General features: G+C 37.1%; 1 protein-coding gene across 2 annotated transcripts in view; it reads right to left on the bottom strand.

The window, feature by feature from the left end:
* The window catches only part of LOC137295101 (switch-associated protein 70-like), a 47,451-nt gene that overhangs the window by 7,717 nt on the left and 13,049 nt on the right, over positions 1–26,685 (bottom strand). For both annotated transcript variants that reach the window (XR_010957560.1, XM_067826397.1), the window contains exons 2-5: positions 24,968–25,567; positions 18,399–18,545; positions 5,059–5,170; positions 177–361 (exon numbers count right to left, since the gene is read on the bottom strand). Coding sequence is in view for 1 of the 2 variants with exons in the window: in XM_067826397.1 (XP_067682498.1) it covers positions 177–361; positions 5,059–5,170; positions 18,399–18,545; positions 24,968–25,567 (1,044 nt within the window). In the remaining variant the exon portion in view is untranslated. The remainder of the gene's footprint in view (positions 1–176; positions 362–5,058; positions 5,171–18,398; positions 18,546–24,967; positions 25,568–26,685) is intronic.

The raw sequence follows: 26,685 nt of genomic DNA, 5'->3' as shown, positions 1-26,685 counted from the left end.
CAGACACTCATTCTTATAGTGGACAAATGGATGGGCGGGACGCGGCGATGTTAATTTGTTTTTTAAAATGGCAATAAAAAATTGTTACCCCCCCAAATGCAAGTGATGTGCCCACTCCTGAGAATCATAACACTTTTTTATTTAGCTTTAGATATGAACATTTCTGGATCCCATACCTCTTTCTCTTCCTCCAGCTCCTTCTGCTGCTTCAGCATGAGCTCCTGCTCTTCCTTCCTCCTCTTCGCTTCTTCATCAACCTCTTTCCTCCTTGTGGCTCGCTCCTTCCTTCTCTCCCACCATGACAGCCTCTGAATGGACTCGTCTCTGCTGGCATAGGAGTGGTCTATGGCCTTCTGTATAGCTGGCGGCAAGAGAAAATGAGCCTGTGAGTCCCTGAATGTGATCTGTACTTACACTGACAAAGGGTATCCATTCATGGTATTCCATGAAAAAAGGTTATAGGTTTGCACTGAGGAACAGGACCTTGGTCTTCATAACCCATGCTTGTTGTGTGAGTGAGTGAGTGAGTGAGTGAGTTTAGTTTTACGCTGCACTCAGCAATATTCGGCAGCCCACAGGAGCTATATAATACTTACTTTCTGATAACAAAACAAAGCACCCAGAACATACATTAGAATGTGAGTATTGCGGTTTAATTAGCTGCACATGATACAAATGTTTACAGGTATGGCAACCAATGGCTAATGCTTATGAGTAGTAAGCTTTATATGTTTGACATTCTGTTCTGTTTTATTTTATCTTTTTTGTTTTACTTATTGATTTTGCTTCTTAGTTCTGGTAAGCATGGGTTGCTGAAGGCCTATTCCACCCCAGACTTTCACAGGTCTCCATATTTAATACTAATAGGAACCTGCAGGTTAAATTATGATAAAAAAGGCGATTTCCACCAGTTTGAGAAAAGAACAATCAACTCCCAACTACTTAAGTAATGGTCAATCCCACCTCTTCCTGAACTCTAACCAATCATCTCAAATAATTCCTTATTCGTCCAAATTCTTGACGATCATTAAAATAATCATGTGTAGCAGTCAAACATTTCATGTCATCTTCTTCATAAGCCAATGATGGACAAGGCAATCATTTCTAAGTTTGAAATGAGACATTTGGCATTATTATATATCAATGTGAAATGTACCCACTGAGTAATAATTTTCACATCTGAAAAATTCCCAGACCTATTAATCCAAATATACAAATTATATTTAATAATGTATGTATTACCAGCTAACTGAGAATCATGAGGCAGCTGAGTATGGTGAAATGACATTCCTCATGTGTCATTTATCCAAATATCACTGCTTTTCTTCATGAAAGTCCATCTGGGTCTTGAAAACACTTCACGATGTCGCTGTTTCGACCAGCAATCAACTGCCATACAGCTGGAATATTGCTGAGTGTGGTGTAAAACTAAGCTCTCTGAACTCACCAGCAATCAAACCATGACGATCTGGGATAGTGTTCAGGCTCACACTGACTGGTAGACACATGTCATCATAGCCCAGTTGCATAGAGTGATGCTCATGCTGTTGATCACTGGATTCTTTGGTTCACACTTATCTAAAGAAGCCACTGCTGGGGTTGGGTGGTCAGACTAGATTAATAACAGGCTGCTGTTCATTGCTGAATTATTGCTGAGTGCAGCATTAAACAATAAACAAACAAGTAAGTAAGAGGGAAGATATCACACTCATATTCTCTTTCACTCAAAATATGTTGTAGAAAGGTGACATTAATCGCAAACAATGACATCAATTGTCATTTCAGGTAAATTTAGCTCCTGACTACCATGATTGTGTAATAATACCAAATAATTTTTTTACAAGCACAGATATAGTTATGGCTTGAATAAAAGTATGTTTTAGGCAGGATGCTTACATAACTACCAGACTTTGATTTTCGAAGTTCACTTAGAGCTAAGACAGTGATAAGTTTCAATGTATGGCACTTATGACATCTTAACACTAGCACAGCTTAAAAAATCTAGGTCCAGGGCATCACTTTTACTGTTACAACATTCTTAACTCTGTTGTATAATGAACTACAAAAGAAACGTGAGCATTACAAATTTTTAAAATTACGGAAAATATGAAAGAAGTGGTGTGCATTGTATGCTCAGGTAGCCATTGTTTTCTGAGAGGGCTCTGATGATACCAAAGTGGAGGCTAATGGATTCAATACTCAACACTGAAAAGCCATAACCCAGGACTCTTTTGTACAATCCTTCATCTTATGACATTATCACAAACAAGTCTGGTTATAAATATACATCACTTGTTAGGGTTTCAGCTCTCTAGTATATACCAGATTTTGGCCGTTAAAAATCAGGATCGATAAGTAAGCTATCAGTCACTGTGTCTGGTGAAAAAAAAAAACTACATTTTTCCCTCTTACAATGTTATCAAAATTAAAATAAAATTGCTAAATTAAATCTCCAATAACAGCATCAGTGACTTACGATTTGGATATGAGATGAAGTTTAGTTCTAAATTCATTATGCTATGCGCAATTTGATTGACAGGTTGACAGTCATTTGAAGATTTGTTGGTGGCATGTGGTCATGTGTACAGAGCTCAGGTCACGATTAGGAGAAGTTAAGCAACGCTGACCCGGACAGTGCTCTGATGGGTGATCATCATCTTGACTCCTGAGAGTTTCTAGGACTCATATGATCCATGGGGTCTCACCTTAGGCAAGTGAATTTGTTCAAAATTGTCTCTGTTCTCCCAGCAGAAAATGGGTACCCAGTGGGATAAGTCATGTGACTAGCAGGCAGATTGGGTTATCTGGGATAATAATATGCCTTGCTTCGACTGTTACATTCACCTTGTGAACGGAGTTTACCGCAATATACAAGCACATACTAAATGACAGATGTATTTATTATCTGGTACATAGAAATTTCATGATAACTGCCTGTGTGGTAACTTTGCGCACTCACATTGTTTTCAGTGATTGTTTTCATGAGCAAACATCAATTAGTACTTTCACCACAGTATCACGGTTTTACATGGCATGCATTTCTTTTGGAATTGAGTATAGTATGGGAGTTATGCACTAAGATCTTATGTCTTGTGATCAATTTTCCTCTTAACATTTTGATAACAGTACTTAACATCTAAAAAATGACAAAAGTCAGAAATTTATGTTACTGAGATAAGTTTGCTTTGAATTAGTCATCAACAGTTCAAGTATTTGAGATTGCCGATCTTATTAGCCACATGAAAATTCTCACAAACCACTCGTGATCGAATCAGTTTTATGGAACGAAAAATATGGCTATATTTCTGAAAATTGGTGTAGGGAATAAATAAACTAATACATAATCAAAACAGATTTGAACTCATATTTTTCTGTTTGCTGGTTTTTGCTCTTTTCTGTTTTATTTTTTCTATTTTTGGAAAAAATTCATCATGATGATAAAGTGAAAACACAGATGTTTTGACATTCTTGTGCATTCTTGTGCACTCTCTCTGCATATTTGACAAGGTGACTTGAATGCATGACGTTATTCTTTTGTTGATTTCTATGTAAGCACAGAAATAGAAGCTTCAGTGAGTGAGTGAGCGAGTGAATATAGTTTTACGCCGCACACAATATTCCATCTGTATATGGCATCGGTCTGTAAAGAATCGAGTCTGGACCAGACAATCCAGTGACCAACAACATGAGCATCGATCTGCGCAACTGGGAACCGATGACATGTATCAACCAAGTCAGCGAGTCTGACCACCCAATCCCGTTAGTCGCCTCTTATGACAAGCATCATCGCCTTTTATGGCAAGCATGGATTGCTGAAAACCTATTCTACCCCAGGACCTTCATGGGCCCAAAAGAAATTTAAACAATCAATGGAACTTTGCATTCATAGAGAACCAATACTGTATCAACAGCATCAATAGACCCATTGTATCAATAAAGCGCTGATTAATACACTGTACTGGTACATAACTAACGGTAGTTGTCTTACGATGATAAAAAATAATACAAAATCAATCGAAAGAAGGATCAAAAAAGGTAATCAATTGTGAAAAACATATTGTTGATTTATCAGGATTTTGTTGTTTAGCATAACACACTTGATTGAAAAGAACTCAGTATTAAATTTGACGAATATTCATGAACAAAAATACGCTCAAAACCTATGCACACTGTAATAATTTAACCACTTTTATTGTTCAATTACAATTCCTATGTCCTTGCTTGCATACGTTTCATTGCATGACAGTATTAGTTCTAAAAAACATAATTAGAAAAACCCTGGGGAAAAAGGCTCTTGAGAGGCATCTATGACTTGGTGTTCACGTCAAAGGCATTAAGAACATGGTTCAATTCACCTGTAGAAATGGCAAGGAATAGCCCAGAAATGTGACATACAATAAAGAAGTCATCATCCATATTATTTGCCTTTTAGCTGGGGAAAACCCCTAAAATTGGGGACTACCTTGAAAAGTATACACATATATATTTTTATTATAATCAATGATCATTTAACGCAAGTCTCTGGTGGATTTGGTTCTGATTCCCATTGCTAACCAGCAGATGTTGTATTGATACAGCACGAATACGACACACAGACATGTTGCATTAATACAACACGTACATGTATGTTGTATCAATACAGCATCAATAGACCCACTGTATCAATAAAACACCAATAGATACATTGTATTGGTACAGTGCAAACAGACACATTGTATTGATGACACACTGTATCAATACAAGACATACTGACACACCGTATCAATAGAGCAACCATAGTTACATTGTATCAATGCAACAATACATACACATTGTATCCGTACAGCATGAACAATGTATCAATACAGTATCAGCAGATACATCGTGTCAATACAGCATCTGGAAACACATCTCATCAACATATCAACATTCTGAAGTGGAACATAGTTACAGAAGGGTGAGCAGATTGACTATTAATTTTTTTAGTAATAAGATAAAACACACTGCCACTCTGTCACCAGGGCATGCTGACAACACATATGACCACTGACAGCTCAGCATCATTGCAAATCATTATACCTGAGATCCATTCGTTTCGGGACTTGAGATCAGGGGCAGACAACTCATACTGTTTGCCAGAGGTGTTCAGGATGAAACGGTTGGTCTTGGTGCCGATCTTATCTGGCAGGGGCTGGCAGAGGAAGAAAGTGCATGCAACATCAAACAACATTCATGCATTTGGAAACAACATCGAAACAACTCAAGGAAACATGTGACAGAACAAAATGGCAATGTAGCTCACCTTCAGCTAGAGCACCCTTCAAACTTTGTTTTTGTAACATTATTCTCTCATTTGAAATTAAAGAAGAGTGAGTTTAGAAGTTCAACTGTAGTAAATCATCCTGTCTCAAACCACAGTTCGAATCAAGTCTGGACAATACCAGAACTACAATAGAACTATAAACCGGCACTCACTGGGACTGAAGAAATAATCTGATTTAGACAAAGTGCTGGAGCATAGAGTTGATGATAAATGTACAAGCATCAGACATGACTGAGATTTTATGCCAGTGTTGACAACTTGCCGGATTGGACAGGTGCTGGTTTTGACTGCTTCCACTCTACATGGAAATCTGTTCTAAATCTCCTCCTTAATGACTATACCACGGCTCAAGTAAAGTCATATTGCTTATCTTGACTGACTTTTGGGGATTGCAAGTGATTCTGATGGTTCTGAAAAGTCTAAACTATCATATGATTATACCTTAAGAATTTCTCAACCAGTTACCTATAGCTCGGAGAAATAACATTAAAAATTGTGCATTGAAATTTCATATTTTTAACGTGTTTAAAATTATAGGTTTGGGTCTCTTAATTCAAGGATAATACATATCTAAATGTACAAGGACAGTGGGGTAGCCTTGTGGTCAAAGCATTCCCTCATAAATCTGAAGATATGTGTTTGATTCCTTACATTGCTGCAATGTGTGAAGCACATTTCTGGTCTCACCCATCGTGATGTGCTGGACTATTATAAATAGTGATTTACACCTAAATTCTCTCAATCAATCTAAACGTACCGGATGTTTACCTATTATACTGTGACCTCATATGTTACGCTATTCCAGCAATGCTCAGCCATAGGATGACTGTTAATAATTTAGTCAGAACCAGACTTATCCATAATCAATAATTTGGCCCTCTTTGTTTTTTGTTAGATTTGGATACTTATTTACAATTAACACAATGTCCATAATAAAAAAAACGTGGGTTGGCTTAATTAAGTTATTGTTATAGTGTAATATTACAAAAGCTATAATGGTTTAACCTATATGACACCGGTATGAACATAACCAAGTTTGGGCCAGACATTCCAGTGATTGACATCATGATTATTGATGACATGCATCAACCAAGTCCTCAAGACTCACTGACTTGGTTGACACATGTCATCGTATGACAATTGTGTAGATTAATCCTCATGCTGATGATGACTGGATTGTCTGGTTGGACTCCATAATTTACAGACTGCTGAAATATCACTGAGTGGGGTATTGAACTACAAACCAAGCCAAAAAGTCTAAGCAATCCTCAAACACTAATGAAAAACCATGAAGACAAACATGTTGGATATCCACCTCTCTCAACTTACTGCCAACATACTGTACATATTGCAGCACCTATAGAAGAAAACTGCACAGAAAACAGCACTTCCTTGGAATGTTGAGCCTCTCAACTTAGTTGTAACAACAAAAAAGGACATATAATTGATTTTTGTTCTCGACCCTACCTTACCTTATGTGAATCAACTTACAAAAGCATGGAAACAAGAATGTTCCATCCTGAGATCCGATGCTGCCTACTTGAGTCACATATATTGAATTTAATAGCACCAGTTTACAAGATTAAAAGCTTATTTTTCATTGACCGTGAAACATCATATTATTCTCATCAGAGGGTACATACTGGGGCAGTAGAAACTACGAGCAAGGATCAATTATAGGGTTTATTTGTTTGTTGTTTAAAGCTGCACTCAGAAATATGCCCGCTACGTGATGGTGGTAAATAATCATTAAGCGAGAACTACACAATCCAGTGATCAACAGCATGAGCATAAACTTACACAACAGGGATAAGATGACATGTGTCAACCATATGGCCTAGCCCAACCAACTGGTCCTGTTACTCGCCTCTTACATCAAATATTGGTTCTTGATGACAATTCTACTGCAGTGTGCGAAATTAGCACTGGACTGCTAGCTTGTGGCTAGTAAAAATCCAGTCAGGCCAGTAAATCTCCACAGTCACTGGTCTGGCAGGCTAGTGAATGTTCATGGGGATATTTTATAAATATATTCCTCTTTCCAACTTGTTAAATAATAAAACACATTTAAATCATGCAAGATTTTGGCCTGATAAAATGTTTATCACATTCACAGCTTAATGATGAAACCTGTGTCACACTGACAATATCATAGTCGTCTATTTTTGTAATATTTGGTATGATCCATCCACACAATTTTCAACACTACAATGTAGTTTTCTTTCCTCCTTAATGTGTTTCAGTGGATGATTGTGTTCTCTGTCACTGACGTTTGGTAATCAATTCAAACAATTTTCAACACTAGTTTTCTTTCCTCCTCCATAATGAGTTTCAGCAGATGATTGACTTCTCTGTCAGTGACAGATTTTTATCAAGTCTTAAAAGATGGTGATGTTTCTGCCAAAAGAGAAAAACAATGGAGTGATATCAGAGCAGCTCACCTGTGTGACAAGATTTGCCCTAATAACAAGCTTCTAAGAACCAAATTACACTTTATACTCATTGGTTTTACAACATCAACATGAACGACTCAAGGGTTGACCTACGAAGATCTGAGTTAGAACTGGTCGTCAGTAACCTTAGTTTGTTGTAAGGGGAGACCAGGATCAGGTGGTCAGGCATGCTGACTTGAAACAGGTCATTGTATCCCAGTTTCATAGATCAATGCTTATGCTGTTATTCACTGGACTGTCTGATCCAGACCCGATTATTTACAGACCATCGCCATATAGCTGGAATACTGCTGTGTGATTGTGAAGCTTATATATTCTATTGCAACTAAAAACTGTTCCAAACTCTCCAAAATGCATTCACATAGGACATAAGTGTTAATGTTGCAAACAAGCTATCTCCATATAAATAATATATGACTGTATTATTTATTTACGAGTCGTTTCATAGTAATCCATTTTGTGTCGAACCATCTGTTACTACTATTGGACTATTTTCGGAGCATGATCTGGAAAATCCATTACAATGACATTTAGACATGATTCTTTATGCTTCTATCAATCATCATTTTAAGATTCCTATATGTATCTGGCTTCAAACTTAATGTGTAACAACCCAGAAACCAAGAAATCGAGTGTGGGTAGAGTGAGCGAATGAGAGGTTTATTTGCTGTGTTCAAATTTTGGGGGAAAAATATTCTATGCGAAAAGCAACAAAATAAAACCTGCACAATATATAATATGTTTACAGTACATTACATTACAGAAAGTACAATTCAAAATCCATTTAAGGATGACACAGCCATACATCTTATCTTTACAGTACACTACATATGAAAACAATCAAGTTTATACTGAAATCACGGATTTAAGAAACTTGGGGGGTTTGCCTTAACCACTTGTATATTTAGGTTCAAATGTATAATGAATTACAGTTGTAACAAACTAAAATTACCAGTCCCTACAATTTTTTCACAGCAACTGTTTACTGTCGAAATTTTCTCCATGAAAGTAGCCTCACATATAAATTAAATATGAGGAAATAACAATTGATCCAGACTGAAACTGCAAATGCCTTTGAAATCTAAAACTGAAGATGTTACTGTTGTCAATGGCAACACAACCAAACACTTAATGATAACAAAGCTGCTGAAGAAGCAATTACATCATGTCAATATGATGAGGAATAAGAGCTTTAGTGGAAAGAGCATCCCTCCCAGCAGACAACAATGACTGGTCCCCAGAGGTTCAACAAGTTTGTTAACGGGTATGTTCTGTTTGTTGGATCAAATTGCTCACACTCAGGTTGTTCAATTATTCAGATGTAATCTTGAGTCCATAAAAAGTTTAGAAAAATGCATTGTCACTAAGGTGATATAATCCCCCGGTGCAAATTGCCAAATCAAACTTAAGAAGTAGTGAAAGTGTGTAGTCTAAGAAATGAAATGTCAAAAAATCATGATCAACCAACTGACACCTTCCCAAGATGATGCTTTGCGTCACATGTGAAGAAAATACAGAGAATGAGATGTCTCACTGACAAGGTGAAAATCTAGGTTAACAAACTGAGACATTCAAGGTGTTGCTGTGACCTTGAACAATAAATGAAGCTGACCAAAATCAGCTGGTCCCTGCACCTTCCCTAGATGAAGCTTGCTGTCATATATGACAAGAACATGAGATATCTCACTGATAAGGTTAACATGTAGGTTTACATGCTGAAATCTTCAATGTGTTGATTGTGACCTTGCAATGAAGGCCATACACCCAATCTGACTCGGGCCTTTCTCACACAGCGAACCTAGATACCAAACATGAAAAGAATCTAGTTAATGGTTCTTATGATATTCCAATTCGTACAGATGGACAGTCAGCCTAATCCCATATATCCCGTTCCGCGCTTAACACATGATGAGAGATAACAAGAGCGATCAGAACATGGAAAATTTCAAATTCTGTCACCTCCACCACATGCCTGCCAAAGGTCCACAAATTTGAATGGACAAACGCTTTTCATAAGAATAATAACTAGGATTGCCTCCTGGTGGCAACAAAATACTGATGGTCTTCAGACATCCCCCCTTACACCCACCGTGGCTTTCTTCACTTTCAGTTTCTTTTGACGACAGCAGGACCGTCCACTACAGTGTTTTTTAGATTTATTTGGCATTGGAAAACCAGTAAGTGGGTACTGTTGCTAATTTTCACTGGTGCTTCCTTCAATTATGACCATGACAATATACAAAAATCTGAATGTCTTTGTGTCGTGATTGTAGCATAATTATTGACTTTTACATAACCATCATGTGAAGCAAAGATGCTCTCCATTCAGTTATCTACAGTTTAGTACCTTGAATGATGAAATCCAACGTCTTTTTCCAGAGTTATGTCATTTTTATGAACCCTATGAAAATGCGTCTTGGAAAATTTTACCAACTTTCAAGGGCAATACCTCCAAAACTCCATCAGTGAAGGTGTCATATGATCTTTCTTGGACTTGAGGCAGACCATGCGAGCTGCTGAGTTCTGCAGTCTCTGAAGTTTCTGATGTTGAGATGAACTGATGCCAAAGTGCAAACTGTTGCAATAGTCGAGTTGAGAGTTGCGATTCCAAAGACAAACTGGCATCAAAATATACACAAAGATCTTTAGTGGCAGGCGAACGTTTAATATGAGATGAGGAAATCTTCACATTGCAGATGGAGGTATTCCGCAGCTGTTTGGGATTTCCAAGGACAAGTTTCCTTGCGTTTATCAAGGTCTTAATATGTCAGAAACACAACTGTCTATGATCTGTTGATAGCTTGTAAGGGATCATGTTTCTCAAACACAAAATTGAGCACATCTTTATATTGATGAGTCATTTTGGCTACATCTCCTGTACCATCACATTGAGATAACAGGTGTGACAAGTCACTCGAGAAATTCTCATGGTCAATGGCTTTCACATTCCTGGATGTGCTTATAGGGCTATGGAGTTTTGGTCTCTGCATAACTTGAGTGGACCTGCGAACACTATGAAGTGATCTGACAGGAGCTTGTCTTCACGACAACAGACTGAATAAGATAAATTTAGAACTAAAAATCCAGTCTAGAATGTGTCCTGACCGATGTGTTGCAGTGGATACATGCTGGTGCATATCATCAGATGAAAGTAGTGTCTTGACTACAAATCCTCATGGAATTCGTAGAATGTAAGTTTGTTTTTGGAGGACAGGGTCAGGACAGGATGGTACAGGCACATAATCTTGGCTGCAGTGTTAAAAGATGATAAAGTCACATCACTATGTTCAAACGATGTGAATACAGTATCTGAGTTCCTAAGACTTACACACATAATACACTTTTAAATATTTGCTACACCTTCACCTCTACCATCCAGTGGAAAATGTTTGCAAAAAAATACATCTGGCATGATACCAGCCACAAGGGTATCATCACCAGTTGGATGAAACCAGGTTTCAGTTAAAAACAGCATGTTAACATTCTCAAGATAAAGTCAGAAATTTCCTCTAACTTGAGAGAATTGCTATCTGACATTTCTGCCCTGTTGACCTAACATTTGTTGACAGTATGCGTAGGTGAGGGACCGTATGTGTCTGTGTGAACAAACTATTTGTCAGTTTGATCACAGTAAGTTGCTTTCATCACAGCAGGAGTCAGTGTTATCACAGTATGTGTCATTAAGAGGACAGTATGTGTCAGTTTGATTGCAGTATGAGTCATTAACAGGACAATAAGTGTCAGTTTGATCATGGCATGTATCAGTTTGATCACAACATTTGTTAGATTGATAAAAGTAGGTGTCAGTTTGATCACATCATGTGTCAGTTTGATCGAAGTATGTGTAGGTTTCATGATACTATATCATTAAGAGAACAGTAGGTTTGACCACACTATGTGTCAGTTTGAACCATAGCATGCGTCAGTTTGATTACAGTATTTGTCATTAACAAGACAATATGTGTCAGTCTGATTACAGTATTTGTAATTAACAGGATAATATGTGTCAGTTTGATTACAGTATTTGTAATTAACAGGACAATATGTGTCAGTTTGATTCGAGAACGTGTCAGTTTCTTTACAGTATGAGTCATTAACAGGACAATATGTGTCAGTTTGATCGCATGTGTCAGTTTGATCATCATATGCGTCAGATCAAAGTATGTGTTTTTTTAAATCATAGTGTCATTATGGGCACAGTATGTGTCAGTTTGACCAAAGTATGTGTCAGTTTGATCATAGTATATGCTGGTCAGGGGACAGCATTTATCAACTTGATCACAGTACGATTTAACCTGGGTACAGTATGTGTCAATTCCATCTGTACAAGATGACTACAATGAAATAGTAACTTCCACTGTGTCGGCATGGGTGATCAATAAAGACATAAAACACCAGATCACACATATATACTTGAGAAACTGCATGCACCCAATCGATAATCAAACAATGCAAACTTGGCTGTGTTATTAATGTATTACATAACAATATAGTTGTTATTGCAACATTACTTGGAGACAACACAACAATCAGAAATTCCTTTAGTTTCCTAAACTATGTTTGTCTTTACACTGTTGTCTTTGAAAAATATTATCATAGACTCAGCTGCCTTGTAGAATGGAGAAACAGTGATATTCCAAACTGTTACGTTTATGGAGGATTTTAATGGTTTCAATCAGAATCAATAAATTTGTGTTAGGTAGAGATGTTTAATTAATTGTTTAGTATATTCAATGTTGACCTATTCACAACTGATTCTGTTTGGTAGCAGGTATGATTCAGCAAATTTCTACTTAGAAGAAATTATACAAATGAGAACTGTAATAAATTAATTAATTTAATAAAATAATTACAATTGTTTGGTTCTTTTCATTTTATGAATGCTTCCTTCTGGAGGAAGATATTCACATGTATCAATAGTTTTCATGAAAACCTCAATATCAAATTTGGACACAATATATGTCTAATTTTCATGACTCACTTGTCCATGCCTTATGTGACCATGTGTTATTTGATGGTGTTATTTGTCCATGTGCTTTTTGAACATGTTAATATCATCCCATCTTAAGGTGTTCTTGTGAGGAAAGACTGTATGTTTAAGAGTGTTTTTCACTTGGAATTAGTTTGTCATTTATCTAAGTCTGACTAGCAAAATGGAATATGTCCAAACCATGCAGACACGTGAAGGTACTGGTTAGAATACTGCTCTTCAGCAACCAATGCTTGTTGTAAGAAGTGACCAAAATGATCAGGTTAACCACTGACTTGGTTAACACATGCTCATATTGATTGATGCTCATACTGTTGATCACAGCAATGGCTGGTCCAGACTTGATTATTTTCAGACCGCCACCATATAGCTGGAATATTGCTGAGTACATCCTCGATATCTCCAGGGTCTACGTTCCGAAAAGTCTCCACCATACCCTGGACGCATCTATGGCTCATCCCGATAAATTTATTACCTCCCTTTGCTGACTCCGCTTTCTCACAGTAGCCAATCAGAGTGGTCGCCGTTATAACCGAACTTGCCAGTGTCAACAAAGGTAGCAGTTGCAACTGCAAAGGTGTGCTCGCCGTACGATTAACAATTTGGGGAAATCATACATGCAACTTTATAGGTCCAAAACCTTTTTTAAAACATATGCAAGAAATCCATCTAATACTTTCAGAGAACCTACGCATGGTTTGTTTGCCAAATTTGATCGGTTAGAGAATTTAAAAAGCAAAAGTGAGTTGTGATTGGTTCGCTCAACTTCCCAGCGCAGACACCTTATTGGATAAAAAGCCAGCCAAGGGAGGTAATAAATTTATCGGGCTGAGCCGTAGATGCATCCAGGGTATAGTGGAGACTTTTCGGAACGTAGACCCTGGAGATATCGAGGATGTGCTGAGTATGGCGCAAAACTAAACTCACTTACTCCAAACCATGCAGTTGCATAAATTGTGCTATCCTTAGTAAAACGGGCCCACACAGCACTGTGACATAGACCTAGATATGTATGGATTAATATTCTTTAACCTTTTAAAAAAAACTGACAGTGTTGGCAATAAATGTTTCAAAGTAAGCAAGTGCATGACATGTTTGTTATTACAATTTCTACGCGTGAACCATAAGATTTTAATCAATAAATATTTTTGTACATAACCACATATTCATAAAACATGTCATATTTGCTTCTTAGTATATTCATTGCAGTCCACGTATACATAATAAAAAGAGATGTACCAGGAAATGATCCGACCTTGTTCACACCTTCTATGTTCACAATACAAGTACCCTGTTTTATACATAGCAATATTTGGGATTATTGGCCCCAATGTAGCCTGAACAAAACACTGCTGAGACTACGGTCCAAACATGACTCTAAGCATTATTTTTAGGCAATATTAATGCTATTATGTGGTTTAATATATCACTACATATCCTTCAATAACATCACTGATATACTGATATACAGATACATAGATTAGCATACAATATAGTTCAAAAGGCACACCTGACAAGACTGGTCTTAGCTCTGATATGCTCCTTAAGTTTGGATGATTTTTTATGAACACGTGGTGTTGTCATCTCGGACTTTCAGTGGTCCATTCATTTTCACAGCTATTTTACATCAAGTGGAACCTGTTTCTGAAAATATTCAAGACTGGGTATTCTTTTACCCAAGATTTGATATATTTCTTTCCATGTGAAATGGGGCAGTGCAGAAGCCTAGTGGTTAAAGCATTCGATCTTCATGCGAAAGACACAGGTTTCATTCTTCAGGACGGCACAGTGTGTTTCTCAGTGTCCCCCGTCATGATTTTGCTAAAAGCAGCGTAAAACCATACTCACTCATACTCTCAATAAATCCCTCACTCCATGTGACACAAAAATCATTGTGTATGTCAAGTGTATATTTACATACATCTATCACAACTATCTAACTACTGAATATACCTATCATTCGTGAGACAAATGCGCAAAGAGTCTTTTAAAGATTAGCGCTATGTAAATGCTATCCATTACTATTAGTAGTATCACTATATCAGAGTTTACCTGACCCAACAGAATGTTGATAAAAACAGGCTTCAAACCAGGACCTAAGTCACAAACTGATAATGTGATCCATTATACATGATTAGATATGCTGTAAGTAATGTAGAGCAACAGACTGTCATTTGGCCACTAACCCATATATAGAAAAGGATGTTTGTGTCCACAGACAAACTCAGGATCCACTGACTGCTCATTTATTTACGTCCTTCCTGTGTCAGTGCTGAGAGAAGTGAATGAGCAGCTATGCGGACACAGTCTGTAAATAATCGTGTCTGGACCAGACAACCCAATGAGTGATCAACAGCATGAGCATCAGTCTGTGCAGTTGGGAAGTGATAACATGTCAACCAATGAGCAAGCCTGGCCACTCGATACCCTTTTTCGCGTCTTGTGACAAGCATAGTTTTGTGGAAAGTAGGGTTTCCACACTTGACCTTCACAGATCAGTGCTGAATGGAAGGCTGAATGAGTGAGTGAGTGAGTGAGTTTAGTTTTACGCCGCACTCAGCAATATATTCCAGATATATGGCGGTGGTCTGAGAATAATCAAGTCTGGACCAGACAATCCAGTGAACAACAACATGAGCATTGATCTACGCAATTGGGAACCGATGACATGTGTCAACCAAGTCTGACCACCCGATCCCCTTAGTCGCCTCTTACGACAAGCTGAGTCGCCTTTTATGGCAAGCAAGGGTTGCTGAAGGCCTATTCTACCCCGGGACCTTCACGGGTCTGAAAGGCAGCGTTGAGGACAAGTGAAAAGACTCAGTGCAAGGAATTAACATTCTTCTTTCATCATATTTCCATTATTAATACACTATCATACATTAATGAGAAAAGACAACTTTTAATGACCAAATGTCCAACTTTGTTCTGGTTCAATCTTTTTTGATGTTCTTTGATACTTTTCTCAGTTGTTCCCTGCTGCTTTTGCTTACACTGCGCAATCTGTGTTATGGATCCAAAATTGCAAATTTATCAACATAGAAAATATTCAATATGAAAAAGAATAATCAGTCTTCACTATCCTCAGAAAGTAATTCTGTTTGGTGTAAATGGGAAAACATCTGTGGATGTTACATGACTGGACACTGAAAGCGTGTTCTCCCCTACTGGTGGCAGCTGATGTCATAAAATTTTCTATAACTACTACATTTTAAAATTCATAAATAAGTTAAGTCATATTTTGTACAAGATTCCCATACGCACTCCTAAACGGGCAAAATAAGTAGAATCAAACATCTACTCCTTTAGTCATCTTTCTGATGTAGAAACAATCAAATAAAGATGTTTCAATTCATGGCTACATGAAACACATTCGGCCAGTTTGCCAGACAACATGCCTCAACAATTGCTCACATGAACCCATCAGTGCAAATAAGCTGAACATGCAATGCACAAAACAGGATACAAAATGATTTTCACACAGATTTGAATCATCATTTATGACCTTTAACTGAGTTTTGTTTAGTTCTAATACTATCAAACAGATAATTTCTGCAAACAATGTATTTGCATTTCGAGGTAGTCACCTCCGACTCACAATTACACTCTAGGATCTGACCTTTTGTTATTCAGCTATAGGCTCAGGGGATGGTGGCTGGGGGTAGGGGTGTGTGTATGGGTGGTGGATTAGGTGGTAGTTTGGCTGGGATTGAAAAAAAACCATAAAATAGTCCCAATAAATTCCTGATGCAGACTATTATACAAAGAGCTTGTAAATAACAAAAAGTACATTAATGCCAGAGGTTTTATAGTCATTTAGGCTTGCTGAGAGAACAAGTATATATGGATGACAACTTCTTTAATCCTAGAGCACAAATTATTGTTCTAGAATGAAATAGGCTGTCATCGATATATACTCGATCTATTGGACTTCAAACTTCTCAACATGCCACTCAAACAAGGCTTATTAAGAGTCGTAATTAATTAGAAATCAGGAGTTCAAAAATTACCCCGATCAAAAGACAATCCACAAACTTAACACTTTCCTTTTCTCTAGAAAAGCAAGTGTTGAACGCTTAAATCTGTGTAGTTCAGTTTGGCAGTGTTAATTCAGCCTTTCACTAAATCACTAAATGTTCACTTCAGCTGACAGACCATTCTGTAACTATACCTTTCTTCATAGTCAAACCAAAAATACAACAAATTTTAAATGTGTTTTTCTCGGTCAATTTTACTGCCTTGCAATTACTTTTAACACAACTGTGCAATGCACAGTCTAAAGAGAAACTTCAAAGACAGCATGTACATGTAAGATATCCCTTTTTTAAAGATCAGTATTTTCAAGAAGAGGATGTTTTCTCTGATCTAATGTAGTTTTCAAAAGATAGTAGAAATGTAATTGAATATGCTTAACTGTCTGAATTGTGTTAACACACAGTGTTTTATATGTACTATCAGCAGTGATCACAATTATGAAATATTCACAAACTTCATGATGAATTACCAACTGTTTTGCTGTATTACGTTGACAAAGACATATCACAATTTTGTCAAACTTCAAACTGCAGGATTTCTGCACCATGCAAAACTCAAGTCAACAAAAAAGAAAATAATACAAATCTACTGTCATGAAGGAGCTCATTAGCTCTGAAATGTCATGGGAAAGAATTAAAAACCCACTCTCTAAAAAACTTGTCATGAATTTGCATGCTTTTGGATTTCACGGACTTTTCTCTTGTGTTTCCATAAACATCAAATTCACAGCAAAACAATATCTACCTGACAGAAATGCACAAAAGAAATGCTCCAAACCAAATGTTGCATAAATCATTCTGCATTTCCAAACAGTGTGAATTAAACTTGGTTTCACAGTCCACAGATTCATGTTATTTTCTTGTTTTCTTAAACACAAGAAGACAAGGTCATCAATATCCCACACAATGGCGGTATACCCTTCATGAATATGTCTGGAAGGAGAGTGCTGAAAGTTTTGAGGATTGAAAGGACCACCAAATTCAGTCGAAGAAAAACTTGTTGGCATGGAAACACAAAAAAATATTTTATTCTGAATTCCAAACATACCAAAAGCCACCAAAAGACCATCAGACCTATCTATGTGCCAAGTTTGGTGAAGAAATAGTATATGGTTTTAAAGTTGTGCTTTGGTAAAGGCTGAAGTCAAACTTGATGCCATGGAAAACCTAAAACAAAATATTTTATTCAGAATTATAAAACTACCAAAAGGTACCAGAACACCACCAGACCTATCCATGTTCAAAATTTGATGAAGAAATAGAGTACTGTTTTAAAGTTCTGCTCTGGAAAAGAACACTAACCCCAATTTTAGTCAAAATCAATCTTGGAAACTGGAAATGTAAGAATGTATTCTAAGAAACATCCAAAACTACCAAAAGGTACCTTTGCACCAGCAGATCTATCCATGTGCAAAATTTGTAGAAGAAATAGCGAAAGGTTTTGAAGTTCTGCTCCTGAAATGACAAATGTGCATGAACGGACACACAGACGGATGCATGGACGGAACGCATGTTAATAAAACCCACAAAAGATGTTGCAGGGGATAATTAGTATTCAAAATTATTTGTGGTCCGTACCATGTACAAAAATGGAATGCCTGACAAATGTCTGTTCTTACCTCAACCTTGCAGGACTTGCTGACGTCTATGGCTCCTTTCAGTTCCCTCTCGTCACACCCCGTGAAGTATCGCAACTCCTGGGCTGTCAGCACAAACCATCGCTCCTTCCAACTGGTCAGTCTGTTGCCAAATTTGACCATGTGACCCTGCCAAAGTAATCCAGTAGACTTTTTAAACTAGAGAAGCAACGAATATACTATGTGGTGAATATGATATGTATCATGAATATTGGGTCACAAATACGAATAATTATTCACAAATACAATATTCTAGTTAAGTGATTGATAAACAATCTGGAACCCCCATGTTGACTGTTAATTTGCCGCAATTATAATAAGTGATCTGACATGACACTCAAATTCGGTATGTAATAGACTAGTAGTTATCGTCCACAGTACCATGTGCAGCCATTGCAAACTATAATTACTTAACTGCAAGGCTAGTACATATTCCATTCTTGCCTATCTCACCTTGACAAAAGTACATAAGGACTCAAGTAAAACATTCTCTGTTAAAATATTGTAACTGTTTATTCATATTCAGTTCTGGTAATCACAAATAACAAATTGAATTCATGAAGGGTTACAGTTCAATTTATTAAATTTGTGAGTGTATTGTAACAGCCTAAAGATAAACCACATGTGAAAACAAACAAAGTGAAGGAATGTAGTTTTATGCATTCCAACATTCCAGCAATAACACAGTGAGGGACACCGGAAATGGGTTTCACACATCGTAACAGTGTGGGAATCAAAGCCAGGTTTTCAGTGTAAAAAAAACAACTGTTTTATCTACTAGGCTTGCCTACCGCCCTCAAAGAAAATATCATAAACTAACTTGAGTTATATGAATAATTTTGAAGCAATATTTTATCAGTAATACCCTTCGCAACAGAAAGAAAAGGGTAAAGTTGACAAAAAAATGAATGGAAATTGGAAAATTGGAAATAACAGCTTTGACAGCTCCACCCATAAGTATTCAATGTACAATTTAAAAGTCAACAATTTTGCAGGGTATCATAAAGCAAAATCAGCTATTGCCATGGAAACTGAAACATATATTTATTAATAAAAGATAACCATGATTTTCTAGTTTAGGTCTGGCGATTGTTTAAACATATAATGTTAAATGTTACATCTTCGCAAATGTGACTCAGATATCATGGACAACCAATCATGGATAACACCATGCAGATGGAATCAATACCACGTTATCTTCCATTTGTTATCAGTGACATGCTAGCAACCTTTACAAATAGCTCAAGGATTTGTTTACTTTTCATGACACCTTTATCTGAGATGATCAAGATGATGACAATTCATGAAATGATATTTAATAAACTGTTTCAAACATCAAGATCAGATGTTAGGATCAAGTGGCCGTATTAACATGTCCAAGTCCAATACTCTGTCACGGTCCTTCTGATCAAAAGTCGCACGCCTTATGCTCAAAATGGAATGGAAGCTCAATGTCTGGTTTACTGACACTATAAATGTCTGCCTGCCTGTCTGCTAATGACAATATCCAATGTGCAGCTTCAATCACTGACCACATGCAATTAACACCTATCAGGCCTCTAAGCCATAAGCAAAGAGCTGGCTAAGCATATTGGCAAATGAACCAGTGGCCGGCTCTGACTGGGTTCGGTATCACAGCGGCTTCACTTTTGATTTGTGATTATACGCTCATAATTTTGTTTTTTGCATTTTCTTAATCAGCAATCCATTTCATATATCTTGAATAAGTGATAACTGCATGTGACCTTTAAGTGGATAACCCTTTTGGGCATGTGAATAAGGGTCAGGACTTTGACCAAGCATGGGACTTGGACAGAGTCTGCTTATCACAATCAACATGCTTTTTTATGTAATGGGTAGATTATATACTTGTTTGTGTACAAAAACCAAGATTAGACTACTGCTCACGACCTCATACTCCAGACAGTCATACTGTTTCAAGCTCCATGAACTTATTCACTGCGCATGTTTTATGAGCACAGCTGTTGAAACCACTTTTTTCCCCAGTGCTGGGGGAAAATTAGTGAATCGTCTGAACTCTGATTTCGTGGGCATTTAGGTTTGTAGGATGAATTGGCATTTTTGATGACTTGTTTTGTAAGTCGATACCAAAAGGTATACAATCTGTCAAATTGTATTTTATGTAGCATGTGACCTTTAAGCATGCCAGCATGGCAGAGCAGGGTACTGAGACTTATTTTGATAAAATTTCATATAAAAATACTCAGCCCCCATGTAGGACCCCAATGTAGCGGCCATAAAATTTCCAAGTCCAAAGACCAAAGACCCAGGATCAAAGAAATTAACCCTGTGAGCAAGCTGACAAGGCAAGGATGTTACTTGTGGGATGACTCCACGCCCTGCTACAAAAGGAAGATGGGTTTAGATCATTTGTGACCTCACTTACATCAGTGTTGGCTCAAGAGAGGGTTTTGAAGTGTTTTGACTCAAATTCAGTGAGGACCCCCTCTGTTTTACATCTGCCCATCTAGTTAACATTGGAGGGGGTCCAGAAACATTATTTTCATCAATTTGGACCCACTCAAAATTTCACCCAAATCTAACACTGCTTACATATCAATGTCAACAAGAAGGCAGTGGGGTAGCCTTGAACCGTGTGCAAAGTAGCCACAGGCCTGCCAGCTAGTATTAATAAATATTCTGTCAGGATAGTAAATCTTCAAATCACTGTCACGACTGGCTAATGAACTTCCATGGGACCAATTTTTAAATATATCACTCTCTCCAACGTGTTAACAATGTACTTTTAAATCATGCAAGAGTATGACCTGATAAATCTTTATTAAATAATGCTTTAGTTTCTACATTTAAATCTGGGGCTTATTAAGTGAATTATTTTGTGGGCTAGTAACTTTCAGGCATAGTTAGCCTGAACGGCAAATCAAATTAGTGAACTTTTTCACACACTGGCCTTAAAGGTAAAAGCCTTTGCTAGTCAAGCTGGAAATTTTACATGCACACATTCTGCCATGGCAGAGTTCCCAGTTTGTGTTTGTTTGCTGGTTTTAGGTCTGTATACAAACACCTTTATTACAACATTTGGTGACCAATACCTAATGTTACCTTTTCCAGCTGATTTCAGGGTTGTTTTTTTAACATTAAAGAAGCCTGTACTAGGTTTTTCAGTATTTTTCAAATTGGTGGAAAACAAACCTGTAACGGTCTTATGGGTATATTCCCCTGCACACAGTAAGCACAACTTCCGTCATCTAACTTCCTAAAGTCCATGGAGAGACATGACTCAAGGCAGCCATTTTGAAAATAAGATTACAACATTTACAATTTTAGATGGCATCATAGTGGAGATAAGCATGGTCCTTTCATTTCTGCGGGGATTATTTTACAGTGCCAGGAAATGACTTATTGAAGAGTTCAAGAGCATGAACAAGGTTAAAAGGTCAAGGAAGGATAATGAATTAAAACACTGTGAAACACAGACTGTCAAACCACATATATGCTAGATTAAATTACAGGATGATTATGTTTTCAACAAAAATGATTCAGTAGTAGTTTTAAGTTTTGAATATTGTCAAAGATCATAGGTCAACTTCTAAATTATTGCAAATTATTGTGGGTCCAAATAATCTACCAGGTACCCAACCCCGATTACTCTACCCTACCCAGCTCTGAGGCTAACGTTTTGAGTTTTTCAACATATTAACGATGTATTATGTTAAAAAAAGTGACTGTAAATTTTGTCTGAATCTTCAAAGACAATACAACTTTTTAATAATGAAAGAATAACATATTACATTGTTTAATCTTTTAGTCACATGATCGTAATGGGTCAAGGTCATTACCCTCCCATCCCAGGTATTTGGGTTACCTGTCCCAGTCATACAAGAAACAGACCACAGATGATAAAATTCACTGTAGAACGGCTATAAAATATGTCTTTTGATATGACTAGCACTGTAGGCATTATTAAACATGTAATTTCAACCACCTGAACAAAATGGGGTGTCACTTTAGTATCAAAAGCATGATGCATTAGCTTAATTAGCCCTCTGCCTTCAAACTGTATCTAGTTCATAATGCCAGGAAATGAACTCAGGCAAAGTTTAATGGTCTAATGTATGTTTAAAAAAAATATAGTGAAAACCTCAACATATGTATAAGGCCATGAAATACAAACTACACATACTAAAAACTCATTCCAGTTTAACATACATTTCAGAGGAAAGGCTTTTGGCATCTCAAAAAAGCAAAAAAAATTCAAAATTCACACCAATTTGTTTACGCATCACTAATAGCCCATCAGTTTGCCAACTGTTTCGATCAAACCAAACCTCTTTCAGTCAAACACTAATTGAAGAATGAGGACAATTTTCATAGCTATAGAAATCTTTTATTCTGTAAACAATAGGCGACATTTCAACATAGATTTTAATGTTGTTGTCAAGCATATGGATGACATTAGACTATGTCAAACATTGCCTATTCAGAATAATGAAGTTTATGTCCATAAAAACTGTCTTCATTCTTCATCTCCTCAACTTAGAGACTTGAGGACTTCATTTGACTCCTTGCACACTGACCACTTATCTACAGTTGTGAACATCACTTGTGTCCCTTTACTATGTACTACGGGAATAGTTTGATGTTGTAATCAGTCAGAATATGTGATGATCAGCTGATGATTTTTTCATCTTTTGATCCATATGTGTTGTAGTGAGTGGGTGAGTGAGTTTAGTTTTACGCCGCACTCAGCAATGTTCCAGCTATATGGCGACGGTCTGTAAATAATCGAGTCTGGACCAGAAAATCCAGTGATCAACAACATGAGCATCGATCTGCGCAGTTGGGAACCGATGACATGTGCCAACCAAGTCAGCAAGCCTGACCACCCGATCCCGTTAGTCGCCTCTTACTACAAGCATAGTCGCCTTTTACGGCAAGCATGGGTTGCTGAAGGCCTAGTCTATCCTGGGACCTTCACGGGTATCCATATGTGTTGTAAGGTGTGTTGTAAGATGTGTTGTAAGCTGTGACTTTGTACAACTGATAATACTGAAGATGACACAGATGAAACATCGGTTGAGAAGAAATATAGTTAATTCATGTTGCTCTTAAACAATGCACATTTACATGAATTTCTTCCCTGATATGTACAGCATAAAGTAATGCCTGTGTTGAAGGCCCCCTTCTGAAATCAACCATCAAGGACAGAACAGTTTTATTTCTTGTTTTACGGATTTTTGTCCTCAGATAGCCTAAATGCAGGATGGAAAAGAGAAATAACACCAGTCAAAGTAATATTCCTTTTAAATACTAAAAGTATTTTACCTCTGAATACTAAAAGTATTTTACCTCTGAGTGTATATGGGAAAAAACTATCACAATAATTTTTCTTGTATGTTTACATTTTTGGCCATAAAAAACATAAGGATTATATTTTTTCAGACATGAAAAGAGATTTTTTATTTATTTTTTTTTTTGTCTGTTTATTGCAAAAACTGAGAAAGAAAACTGAATTGTTGGTTTCTCCCCTCCTACTAAGTGAGTGAGTGAACGAAATTAGTTTTGCGCTGCTTTTAGTAATTTTCCAGTAATATCACAGAGTGGGGAAACCCGAAATAGGCTCCACCACCAACTGGAATGATTTTGGATATGCAACATTTCAAAAGTTTTAGTCCAAACATAATGCACTTTATCATCCAAAACTGTGTTCCACAGAAGATATCACTTGTTTGAGATCAGACAATATCTCCTAGGAGATATCGCTTTGACAATAGATTATGCATGATACCCTGACAATGCTATGATGCCATGAACTGGATGACGTCACAATGCTATGACATCATTGCACTGCAAATCTAATGCCAGTGCTGCATTCAGAGATGTACATTTTCCATTGAAAACTAATGAAGAATGATTTTGGATGATAAATAGAATCTTGTGTCTACTGATATCAATTATATCAACACTCGTTGATAAAGGTATTTGTTATTTTATCTAGGTTTAGAAAAAGACAGAAGATATCTTGAACTTGTTAACAACTTGTTGACCCAAATCCGACTTACATTATTTTATTAATGCCTTATACATGGGGATTTGAACCAGGGTCTTCGGCATGATGAGTGAATGCTTTAACCACCAGGCCAGGGGTTCAAAAAAACCATTGCCCGAAGCCTGGGACAAGTCAGTTTTCATTTCGGGCAATCAAATAATGGTACCTTACTTGTTCATGGACTACCAGATAATTTCCACTTATGGTTTCGAACTGAAAATAATCTTGCATTTAATTTCATGTCTGTTCATAATGAAGCTATTAAAGTTCACAATAATAATAATAATAACGTAGAGCTAGTAGAGAGTGAAAATATCACTCTTTGATAAATAGTCCAGTAAACATTAATATCACACATAGTACCATAAATTCAGGGCAAGTGGAATATTAGTCCAGACAAGTTATTTTCTTGAAGTCACTTGCCTTGTGGCAACTGGCTTTTAAACATATTTTTGAACCCCTGTAGGTTACCCCACCACCTGTAAAACTTTCACAAAACAAGGAGAAAAAAGTTACATACCTTCTTCAGTGTATCTCCAATAATCATATCATGCACTTCATGTACACCTTGTGAAAGGTCCATTGCACTCAGATCGTGAAAGCAAGCCTCTAGTCCATCAAGAAAAGCAGGAAAATCTACCACCTGATCACCTAGCTGTGGATTATCTCCCTTCCTGGAAAACTCTCGCTTGCGGTCGGCAGAGAGCCCCAGACTCCGGGACATGATGTTGCACACATGCTGTGCCTCCTCCACATCAATTGTCAACGGGAAAACTACCTTCCCATCATCCTCATTCACTTCCACACAGAAATTAAACACTTTGACCAATTTGAAGATTTCTTTGTCATAGAACTTCTGCACCTGACCAGTGTCGTTGTTGTTTTTTTTCATGTATTTTGTTTCACATAGCATCCAGCAGATATTGTCTATTTGTTCCAAGATGTGTGATGTGGAGCTGCTACTGAGGTTGCCGTTGAGTTGAAACAGCAAGTTGTTTTCAATGACCTCGTAGAACTGTGTGAAGGTCAAGGACTGCCAGGGTGTTGAGTATTCTACGTTGTCCAGCAGTTCCTCCGCCTTCTCCAGATCAAACACACGGCCGATATTGTTTGTTAACACCTATAACAAAGTAGTTGATAAATCAGTCATGCTTCCTGATTCATGAAACTCAAAAGAAGTTTAGAGTCACGACAGATTACCAAACACAAAAGAAGTAAGGGACCGTCCTTAAGTTTTGGCATGGGATGAGATGATTATTTTTATGTAGAAGCATGTACAATGAGACTGACTCCTCCAAACATTTATGTACAAAGCAAGTGACCCCCCTGCATGGTATGTACAATATCAGTGCCCTCCAACCCCTTCCCAATTCCCATATTTTTTAAAGCATAATTATAAAATCTTATGTACAAAACTGATGATCCCCCTTACCTCCCCAAAACAGAACAGGTGACCCATCCACACTTAAAATCATCATCACTCTCCCTTGCCAAAAATTATGAATGGTGCCAGATTGAATATTTTAACCCCTTTTGGTCATGACAGATTAACAACAGTCATTTCATGTTCTATAAATTCTTTCTTGTAGTATATAACCTTGCTAATCTAGACTTACTTATGATATAATCTATAGTGAACTTGGTCTAAAAAGTCAGAGCACCATCAGAGCTGATGGTGTGGATAAATTCTTTGCTGTTTGGTGCATGTGCATGTTTAAGTCTGCATGTATCACTCAGCTAGATTCCAGCTATTTGACAGCCATCTACATAAAGTCCATTTTCTTCCCACCAAAGTTACTCAAACCATATCTTCCTGCATCAAAAAAAAACTGGAACCTCCTCCCTTGCATGATGCACAAACGTTTCTATTAGACAAAACTCAGTCATGTAATGGCAGATCAATGGTATCTCCATCATGCTCTTTGACAACAGATTCTCAAATTCACCTGCCCAATGGTTGGAATAAAATTTAGATATGTATATGAAGATATTTTGCTAGCAGTATGTTTTGCTCAGGGCTTCAAGTTTTAAATTTGACCAGCTCTGTGGTCTGGGTAACATTTTTTAGGAATTTCACACCCTCCTTTCCACCAAAAGAGGTTGCAGAATAATTGTTTTCAAACCCAGAATCCCAAATTAATTTTTTATCCATAAATATCCAAGATAATCATGGTTTCCTATATCTTAAAATAAGTTTAAAAACCATCCATTTTTTAGGACTATGGTTATTCTGATGCA

The sequence above is a fragment of the Haliotis asinina genome, chromosome 1 (genome assembly GCF_037392515.1).
Source record: "Haliotis asinina isolate JCU_RB_2024 chromosome 1, JCU_Hal_asi_v2, whole genome shotgun sequence".
Lineage (NCBI taxonomy): Eukaryota > Metazoa > Mollusca > Gastropoda > Lepetellida > Haliotidae > Haliotis > Haliotis asinina.
This window is presented reverse-complemented; position numbering and strand designations above follow the sequence as displayed.